Raw genomic sequence first — 10,851 nt, forward strand, 5'->3', positions numbered from 1 at the left:
AACGAACAAACGTGTGTTCAGTATTTTCGTTCTGTTTTTACTCATTTTACGTATTCGATTGATTCAAGGGTGCACCGGATGTATAAGACGATATTAAGACGAATAAAGGACGTACACTTCAACAAAAACGGCTATCGTTTTTCATTTTCAACAATTCACATTGTTGTCTCCTTTTAATGTAACAAAAACATTTTTTAGTATAAACAAACAAACACCTACTTTTTTTTACACATGTAAAAACGAACAATTTGGTAAATATATAATAATATTAATGTGTAACACGTTAAAACAATTATAAACAATATGTAACAAGGTAATAATACTTAAATTTCGAAGTCTCGAACTATACAACTTATACACACGCGACGTAACATTATGGCAGCGATCGATATATAATAAAACGGAATCTCGTTTTTGTTTGCGTACAAAAATGTCATGTGTGTGTATACCCGTTCGTCGATGGGACACACAGCACAGCACAGAATCGATTTTTTCATCATCATCATCATTATTATTATTACTTAAAAAAAGAAGGAAGAAAAAATCGTATTTATACACAACATCGCGTTATCTCGAACTCGCGGTTTATATAAAACTTATATATATTATTAGCACGTGTGCCGTGCGAGGTAAATGCGCGAGGAAGCAGCAGCGGCGGCAAGTGTGTGCGATATCGGCCTGATCAGCTACAGCTCCGATGATTATTGCGACGCCTGCCATTGTCGTTGTCCTCGAAGTACATGAAATCCTGCGAATACGAAAAAAATGAAGTACATATTTTTTTGTTCAACATCGCCGCGTGGAATATTATTATCGATCGAGAGAGAAGAGAGAGAAAAAAAAAGGTGATCGCGTTTTATCTTATCGGTAATAATATATAAACGCAAACACAACACGCATAGGTGACGATAATATTGCGAGCTTACGATCAAGAAGCAAGCGCCGAGGAGGACAGCCTTGATTTTGACGTCGAGATCGACGGGGAAGCCGATGCCGATCGACTGTCCGTCTTTGAAGAACGACCGGGCCAGGTCGGACGACCACTTCTTGGTGATGACGCCGACGCTGCTCTGCTGCTTGCCGGTCGAGTTTATCTATACATAATAAAATCAATTATTATTATTATATCTTTTTTGTTTTTCATTCGTGTGGATGAATCAACGAGTATAAGCGCCTCACAATAAAGTCCAACTCTCTGGGCCCGCAGCAGCGCAGATGTAACGGGCCCTTGAGGCCGAGCACGGGCTCGCCGTAGGCGTCGCGCACCGAGAACGACGGCCTCAGCGCGTTCCAGTTCTGGGCCAGGGTGCCCAGCAGCTCGCCGCTCGCCGAGTCGTATACGGACATCTCCTGTACGACGATTAAAAAAAAAAAATCAGCCTCAACTCGAATTTTATAATTAATACACGCAACATATAATTCGTCGCTCGTCGTATACCTGAAGACAGCACGGAAAGAAGCAGGACTCGCAGCGCCGGCTCCTGGCGATTCTGAGCACCTCGCGCCTGTCCGTGGCCGGCCTCTGCTCGACCAGATGAAAGTCCCAGTCGCGATGGCGGCCGAGGCAGCAGCGTCCGCAGGCACTGGACTCCTCGATGGCGCTGTAGATGTGCTCGCCCTCGGCCGTGGTCACCCGGTAGCGGCGCTCGTTGTCCAGTCGGCGCAGCGCTGACAGCCAAAATCAAATCGATCGATAACATTAAATCTTCGCACGATTATTAATCGTATCGAAATTATCGTTACCTTCGATGCCGGCGGGCAGCTCGTGCTCGACGAACAGCCGATCAAGGCGCATAAGCGAGAGCAAGCCGGGCGGTAAGATCGTAGTGTTCCCGTGCCATCCTTCTTTCGGGGCGACGACGTTGATGATGATGGTAACCGGAAACAGACGAGATGACGATGCGCCATGAGAGATCGATGCGAGCAAAAAATTCGATCGCGCGCTCGTGTCGTGTGATTATTTTATTATAAAATAGAACGATATTTATTGTACACGCGCGTGCGGCTATTCGTGGTATTTAGCAAGCGCCGCAGGCGCACGCGAACTCGATCCTTGCGATGCGATCGGCCCTGCTGTAATAATCGTTGTTGCTCCGCATCTGCCTCGCCGCATATCTGTGTGTGGGTATACATATCATAATGTGTGTCAACACGACGCGATTTTCAATTATATAATAAATAAACGCGATCGATCGATCGACGGCGCCTAGCAGGCAGCAACAGAATTATACGTAAATGAAATAAAAACCTGAGCCTCTCCTCGTCCTCGGTGTAGAACTTGCTGTAGCCCTGGCGCTTCTTGCGCAGCCTGCCGGGCGCCAGATGGGCCATGAATTTTCTCACGTGCTTGCCGAGCCTGCGCAGCTTCAGCTTCCAGGGATTGTGCAGCTGATAATCGGCGCAGTCCTTGAGATGCTCCTGCTGCTTCAGATGCTGCTCGTACATGATTATCGAACGAGTTTAACCCCTCGTTGCGTTCTCTTTGTCTCTCTTTTATGAACTTTTTGTTTCTTCCTTATCGCGACTACTCGTGCACGCGCGGGCAAACTTTCCTCGATGACGATTCGAGAAACGGGACGGAACGGTTTACGACGCGCACATTTATTTTGTAATATATATATGCGAGGCCCCCACGAGGCACGGACGAAAATTCGCCCACAGAGAGCAGCCGCAGCTCTTTCTCTCTCGTTCTTCGCGCCAACTACTATACTATCCTACTATCACTGCGTGTGCACGATACACCTCCTTCTTTCTCCTCTTCTTCTTCTTCGTCTATATATTATATCAACGGGGGGAGAGAGAACCGAGAGAGAGAGAGCGATAACCGCTAGATAAGTTAATTACACCGATATATATACGTGTATCAACTCGACTGTTTATGCGCGTACAGAAGAAGAGCTTAAATCGCTCGCGATTACGACGATTACAATATTATATTATCAAGCCTTATGTACTGCCACGCCAATTGTAACAACAACAACAACGACGTCGACGATCTTTTGGGCGATCTCGGCTCTCGCGCGATGCGATTATATATTATCGATTCACAAAATCGCGCATCATCGCACGTCGTCTAAATCGTCGCTGTCGTCCATAAAGTTGGGAGTAATTATCGACACGACGACGACGACGATCGGAAGAGAAATCGGCATCGTTGCAACTCATCTACGATATATACAATCTTATCGCGCGTGGGCTTCCGGGTTATTTTCCAGCTGCCGAAAAAAAAAATAAAACCCACAACGCACTCTTTTGTGCTTTTTATTGTTGCGACGATCGGCGTAACTCGCGCACTTTGAAATATAACACGATTTAATTATATCGTGATCGGTAAAACACTGCCACGATCCGACGATCTCTCTCGATCGCTATATCACGCGTCGACTGCGACTCTCGCGTTGCCGAGGTGTGTATCGTAACGTCGTCGTCGTCAGTGCACAGCCCATGTACGCACCGCAGATAAGCCGCAGAGACGCGCGCACACATACGAGTCTATTTAAGCGAGATGCTTAGATGTGTACGTGTCGATGCGTCGACGTGCAACGCTGTAAAATTCGCCGAGCATTGCATTATTTCGTACTTTTTTATACGGTATAAAATTTCAAACGCGATGCCAATGATCGACTGTTTTTTAATCGATAAAAATGCCCATGCGAGCACATTTTCTTTTCATCGTGCGGCTAAAATAAAACAAATAAAGAAGTGGATTCTTGCGAGGACTTCAAATCTTCATAACGTACGGTCTTTAACTACGTACTGAGAGAGCAACGAGCTCGCTAAAGAGATAAATGGATAACGACCGAATTACTCTCAATGAAGCTCTCTCTCTCGAGATGTGCATACTTCGAGAGGTGCGCATCCATCGTCGTTGTCATTGCATATCGTGTATACGAAGAAAATTGAAAGAAATTACGAGAGAATAATTTTTTAATACGTCTTATTTATTTTTCACTGGACATTAGCGCAAAAGAGAGATTCGATTATTTCATTTTCATCATCATCATCGTTACAGATTGAAATTGGAAAATCTGAGCCGGCCGAGCTTTCCGCCGAACAGATTGCCAACGAGACCGCCGCGTCTGTCCTCCTTCGTGTTGTCCTCCTCCTCGGAGCTGCTGCTGTTCTCCTCGGAGCTGCCACCCTTGGCGACGCTCACCGCCTGCGCCACGCTGTTGCTCGTCGCCGAGGCGTTGGCCGAGCCCGAGCCCGTGCTCTTGGCCGTGGCTCGGGCGTTGCCCTTGGACTTGGCATTGGCCACGGCGACGCTGTTGCTGGAGCTGACCGCGTTGGCCACTGCCTCGCCCTGAGCGTTGGCGTTGGCTACGGTGGCGCCAGCCTCCTCGCCGTTCTTGGCGCCCTTGGACTCGGCGTTGGCCACCGAGACGGAGTTCGTGGCGGCCTCGGTCGCACCGGGTCCGCTTGCGACGGCCTTCTGATTGGAGTTGGCTATGGCCACCTGGGTACCGGTGCCGACGGCGTTGGCCACCGAGCTGCCGTCCGATACGGCCTTGACCACGTTGAGGATGGACTCGCCACCACCGCTGGAGTTAGCCACGGCTTGACCGACCGAGTTGGCCTCGGCGCGGCCGTTCTCCGAGCCGCGTGCCTGAGCGACCGACTGACCCTTGGCCTGGGCCTCAACGTTACCCGCGCCCTGGCCCAGGGCGTTGCTCACCGCGTTGGACTTGGCCGAACCCGCGCCCGGACCCGCCGAGCCCTGCGAGTCCGAGACGGCCTGCGACACGGCGCTGGATTTCTGCTCCTTGCCGCTGGCATTACCGTTGCTCACTGACTCGGCGACGGCGTTGGCCTCGACCTGCTTCTTGCCCTTGGACTGGGCGTTGGCCACGGCGTTGCCCTGGCTCTGCGATACCGCGTCCACGGCGCTCTTCTCGCTCGTCTCGACCTTCTGGACGGTCTGGGAATTGGCCTCGGATTCGGCCTGGGCCTGTTGTTTTTCGGCTGCTTTACTGCCGCCGGTGGCTTTGGCGTCGCTGTTGGCCTGGGCTACGGCTATCGCGTCGCCTTTCTCGCCGGTCGCATCGGCTTTACCGGCGATGTCGGCTTCTTTCGGGACTTTGGTCGCGACGGCTTGGGCCTTGGCGTCGCTGGAAGCTTGAGCTTTGGCGTCTCCTTGGCCCTTGGCTTGAGCTTGAGCTTGACCCTGGGCTTGAGCTTTCGATTTTCCCTCGGATTGAGCCACGGCTACACCGGCCGACTGAGCTTTGGCACTGCCCTTACCCTGACTCTCCGCCTGAGCTTGACCCTTGGCTTGAGCTTCTGATTGTGATTTTCCCTTGGATTGAGCCACGGCGACACCAGCTGCTTTGGCGTCGGCGTTTCCTTGCCCTTTAGATTGAGCTTGAGCTTGACCCTCGGCCTGAGCTTTGGATTTTCCCTCGGACTGAGCTACGGCAACACCGCTGGACTGAGCTTTGGCGTTTCCCTTGCCTTGACTGACTGCTTGACCCTTTGCCTGAGCTTCGGCTTCGGATTTTCCTTTAGACTGGGCTACGGCAACGCCAGCAGACTGAGCTTCGGCATTTCCTTGTCCCTTGGATTGAGCCTGAGATTGACCTTCCGCTTGAGCTTTTGACTTTCCCTCGGATTGTGCCACGGCGACACCGGTGGACTTAGCTTTGGCGTTTCCTTTGCCTTGACTGACAGCTTGAGATTGACTCTTGGCTTGAGCTTCCGATTGTTTTTTGGACTTGGCTACAGCGACTCCGGCTGCTTCGGCCTCGGCGTTTCCTTGTCCCTTGGCCTGAGCTCGACCGTCGGCTCGAGCCTTAGATTTTCCCTCGGACTGAGCTACGCCGACACCGGCGGCTTGAGCTTCCGCGTCTCCTTGAGATTTACTGGCCGCTTGAGCTTGTCCGTTGGCTTGAGCTTCGGAAACTCCTTGTGCCTGAGCTTGACCGTTGGCTTTAGCCTGAGATTTTCCTTGGGCCTGAGCTTGACCCTGCGCCTGAGCTTTGGAAGCTCCTTTAGATTGTGCTTTGGCTTGAGCCTCGGCTTGACCTTGTGCCTGAGCTTTGGAAGCTCCTTGTCCTTGAGCTTGCGCTTGAGATTGAGATTGTCCTTCTGCTTGAGCTTGAGATTGTCCTTGAGCTTGAGCTTGAGATTTTCCCTGTGCTTGAGCCTTGGATTGGGCCTCGGACTGAGCTTGCGAGTCGGCCACGACGTCTCTGGTCGAACCGTCGACGATAGCCTCGGCCTTGGCGTCGCTATCGGCCACCTTGGACACCTCGACGCGTCTGCCGTCGGCTCGAGCCTTGGCTACGGCACTCTTGCCCAAGCTCTCGGCTTTGGACACCGCCTTGGCGTCGACGCTCTTGCCAGCTCGGCCGTCGGCCACTGCTCTGGAATCGGCTTTGGCCACGGAATTACCGGACGACGACGACGATGATTCTTGATTGTTGACCGCTTGCGCAACGGCCACCGCGTTCGAGCTTGCGACACTTTCTGCGGCTGTACATTACACGAGAGAGAGAGAGGTGTCGAGGTGGAAAAATACAAAAAAAAATTAATTTAAATGCCAATGAACTACACACGCGCGCGCGTGTAAATATGTAATATTATAAAATCGAAGCCTAATTTTTGTAATAATTACCAGGTCTCGACAGGGCGACGCCGACGAGCGCAGCTAACAGTAGAGCGCAAATCGACAGCTTCATGACTCTTTTTCGCTTCTCGAGGTTACGGACTGAAGCACTTCCGGATCTCGGCTTCGACTTATATACGCGCAGACTTTATTGTCATAATGAGAAAACACGACGCGGAGTCGAAGAAGAAACATCATCAGGGCACGTGTTTTCCAACGCAAGTAATGTTTTATCCTGCTGCTTCTGCATCAATATTGTGCCTGGGTGCGCGACGGGGTTATTCAGATAAGGTGAAGACGAAGAAGAAGAAGAAGAAAAAAAAAATCAGACGGAAATCGAAAACCTTGAGATTAATCGTGTGTTATTTCACGAAATAAACCCGATGCGATCATAATTCACGCATCAATCTCGCGTTTTCGTGTTGATTTTATTTAGTTTTATTTATTTTTATTTCTTTTTTAACTGTTACTTTGACGGGTGACGCAAAAATATGCCGAATTTTTCGTCACGATCGGCGTACATAGCCAACGAGTGGACCCAAGAAGATGAATGACCTCTGACGATCGTCGCGGTAATAAAATCCAAGCGAATTAACAATTCAATCAAGAGTAACGGTATATATCGAGGAAAAAAATTTGAATAAAATGCCAGGAAAGAAAACGGCTCCTGAAGTTTCACGTTTGATTATTTGATTATCTACGGTATATAAAATGTCTATTAGACGAAATTTCAGGCTATTCATTTTTCCGAATGAACTTTCATTACTTTATCGTAGCGCATCGATCTCGTCTCGTTGAGTCTCGCCGCGTTTGGGAATTTTCAGCGAGCATTTGATAAAGCATAGTTGAAGTATATCTGAAACTAGTCGCCGCTAGGTGTCGAGTTCGGGGCATATAAGGCTTGAGCTTTCGATTTGGCACCCGTTGATAGCTAGGGAAAAGGGAAGCATTCCAATGCTTTTAGGATTCACTTCTATATAATTGATAAACTTTACTTATTTAACTGCGCGTTTCGGATGCGACACCTATTGTCGACTTATTAAATTTATTCAGCAGCGAGGCTGGCTGCAGACGTTCCAGGGGCAACAGATGAGCTATGGTGAAAAATCGAATCGACCCAGTAAAATTAGCTCGAGCTGGTCGAAACTCAGTTCATTGATCTTACTTTGCTTTCAATGGTCAATCGTAAATAACTGAATCGGTACAGCTCAATATTGAATTTTTCGAATGTGAAATATGGAATGTCCAAGATATTAATTAAATGTTCCATTTATTCATTATATATTTATTATTAATTAAACGTTCGCAACTATTGCGATGCGCCACGTCTCGTCGCTTTACCTAAAATTGTCGAATATTTTGTAAAAGTGTTTAAAAAAATTGAAATATGCTCGCAGCTGTCACGGTCGATCGATGTGTTGAAGAAAAAAAATTATGTTCGATAACTCCTTTAACCTGAGTGAGAGAGAAAAAAGTGGAAAATCTCACCTGGTGGGGGCGGAGCACTCGGCGGCGGCGCTGGTGCTCTCATCTTCCGCATGTGATCGAGCCTGAATCACCTGTAAGAAAAAATAAATACATTATTTCGCATATGATCGATACCGGTATACGCGTGTGCATTTTCTTGGAAGCAATACACATCGATGTAAAAAAAAGAGTGAAAAAATGAGTAATGCGATTCGCGTCTCGACTTTTATACCATATATTTTGCGAATCATAACGTTGCGACAAGTGGATCGGAGTAAAAAAAAAAAACGTTTATCGTCGGGTTGTACTCTTTCTTTTTTTTTTTTTTATTTTCGTTATCGCGTATTATACAGGCGGTGAATACGATCGAGAGCGTGGCAAAAACACATTGTAAATATTTATCTATTATTAATCTCGAGCAACAGCGACGACGACGAAGACGACGATGTCGAACAGCGACGACGAGCTGGCTCGAAGTTATAATTTATTTCATTCTTAAGTTTTTCTGCGCACAGCAGCAGCAGCATGTATACACACATATATGTACGCACTTAATTTAAACATGGAAAGTTTGCAAATCCGCAAAATGTGCCATAACATTAATGACACGATGCTGTGTGTAAGTTTTTTAACGATTGCTCATGACTCGCTTCGAGAAAATTAGTTTCAAACACACACACACACACACACACACTCACACAATACATTGTAATGTACGCAAATTCGAGTTTATCTCGCAAGAGTACAACAGGTGTCGTTTCGACGAAACGAAACAAAAAATTTACTCATTTGGGTCATAATTTTATTTCAATTTTCTTTCAACGTAATCATAAATAGGTTTCATAATTTACTGTAACTCATGCTTAATTAATTAACTGATTTGGAAAGCGTTAGACAATGTATGTTCAAAGCGGACACTTTATACGATCAAATTAAAAGTAGTATGCGACACATGAATTATGAGTAAAATACACCAAATTAAAGGAAAATGTATGAATTGTACAATGGTGTACTGATATATGCAATAAAAACTCAAAATTTGACATGGTAAAGGTGAGAAATACAAAGTGAAAAAAAATTGTTCGTATCATTTTTTTTTCCGCTTTATCGTGAACAATACAATATATTCGTAGAGAAAGTATTTGTTTATTCGGTAAATAGTATCATGCGATGTATCCAATGTTTGCCGTTTTAACAGTTGCCGATAAAGTTGCAAGCTTTGCTCATTATCAAACGTGAAAGTATATTACCAGTGTCATAGGTCAACTTGCAATCGTCCAACGAAAGATTTGATCGTCGGCTCGCAGACTAACTACTGCGATTAATTGAAACAATAATTTTTTCATGACATTTTCACCTCTTCTCGTGTCTACATAAATTTACTCGTTGATCAGTAATATGACTATATATATTTGTTTACGTCATTGGCTATTGATAAAATAATGCAAATTTCAGCACGATTATGCAGGACTAGGCAAAGCTAAATCAATTCATCGTGTTGCGACACACGCATAAAAAGGTGTACGAGGGAGAGGCACGAGCTGATAGCGCGAGGAAATAGCACGCCGGTGTGACTATTCGGTACGTTCCACCTCGTAATGAATAATAATCTGCTCCGCGTGCTTTATTCAATTCGCCTTTTTTTTTCCTCTTTCCATGGCGAGCTCGCGAAATAACTCGTATATGTACCGCACACGCGTGCGCTTCCCTGATGCAGTTTCTCGCATCAGGACACAATTGTGCACAAAAGACACACAAAACTTATATCTTCGCCGTAACTAAACGTAACGATCGGTGATTTTTTTTCTCGAAAAAATTATCCGAGTGCACGTGCGTCACGCTCGGCATACAACAGGTGTACGGGGCTTTGTCCAGACAAAAGCTTTTACTAGCTTTCGCCGCAAATCTGCCGCTGGGCTATATTACACGGAGCGACAAATCTAGACCCGTGTATTTCCGTCTAAAGGTTAGATCGACCCACTTGATTCCTCGAGATTCCAATCGAGAGACACGGACTTGCTTCTCTCTCCTCCCTCTCGCTGATCTAGCGTAATAAGATATCCGCGACTGAACTTTGACGTAGGGTCCGCTTTACATATAGCCGAGTGCGAGATAATAATGACGATAATACGAGAATGACGTTTGCGTCGCGACGCCGCTGGCTGTGCTCGGCAGCTGTACGACTGTATATCGTGCATTTGTCGCCGCGTACGTTGACTATATCAGCCTGACGGCTCAGTCTTGCGCTAGCGCGTGGACGCACGATGCTGCACGGAAAAAAAGCTCAGTAAACGGTACGAAAACGTTAGTTATAATAACAAAATTCGTTTTTGTTACCCCAACCGAAATATTTTAGTTACGACATCCATTTTTCCTGTTGCTGCAACGAAATGGACTTTCGTTGTCCTAACCGAGAAAATAGTTGTCGTAACTAAAATATTTCGGTTGTGGTAACAAAAACGAACTTTGTCCTTGCAACTATCATATTGAGTTACCACTATTTACTGCAGACTGAAAAAAAAAAAAATGTATACGTAAGTCCAGCGAAAGTGGACAGTTGATCAGTAAAAATTATTTTGCTGTGGCAGCCAATATTTTGGTCGCCGCGGCTGAATAATTTTACCGTCCAAACAAAAGGTAGCAGCACATCTGCATGCTTCGTCACAAAATATATGCTGCAAGTGAGGCTAATGACAATGCCTCAGTGCTTGTGTGCGTGTGTGTAGTCAAGTGCCTATTTTCTCGTGAGTAATTATTATCGTGTAACATTAGCTTTGCCG

The 10,851-nt window shown here is 46.7% G+C and overlaps 1 protein-coding gene across 4 annotated transcripts in view; it reads right to left on the bottom strand.

Moving 5' to 3' along the window:
* Positions 1–137: 137 nt before the first annotated feature.
* LOC106659601 (phospholipid scramblase 1-like) overlaps positions 138–10,851 on the bottom strand; it is a 53,483-nt gene continuing 42,769 nt past the window's right edge. The window contains exons 2-7 of one of the 4 annotated variants that reach the window (XM_014382211.2): positions 8,093–8,163; positions 1,744–1,845; positions 1,439–1,668; positions 1,180–1,350; positions 927–1,094; positions 138–748 (exon numbers count right to left, since the gene is read on the bottom strand). In XM_014382211.2, the coding sequence (XP_014237697.1) occupies positions 683–748; positions 927–1,094; positions 1,180–1,350; positions 1,439–1,668; positions 1,744–1,845; positions 8,093–8,144 (789 nt within the window). In that variant the 5' untranslated portion in view covers positions 8,145–8,163 and the 3' untranslated portion in view covers positions 138–682. Of the gene's footprint in view, positions 749–926; positions 1,095–1,179; positions 1,351–1,438; positions 1,669–1,743; positions 2,116–2,248; positions 3,376–8,092; positions 8,164–10,851 lie in introns of those variants that run through there. The other 3 variants (XM_014382213.2, XM_023463317.1, XM_014382212.2) reach the window with 3 other exon arrangements.

The sequence above is a fragment of the Trichogramma pretiosum genome, unplaced genomic scaffold (assembly GCF_000599845.2).
Source record: "Trichogramma pretiosum strain Unisexual culture from Peru unplaced genomic scaffold, Tpre_2.0 scaffold39, whole genome shotgun sequence".
Taxonomy (NCBI): domain Eukaryota; kingdom Metazoa; phylum Arthropoda; class Insecta; order Hymenoptera; family Trichogrammatidae; genus Trichogramma; species Trichogramma pretiosum.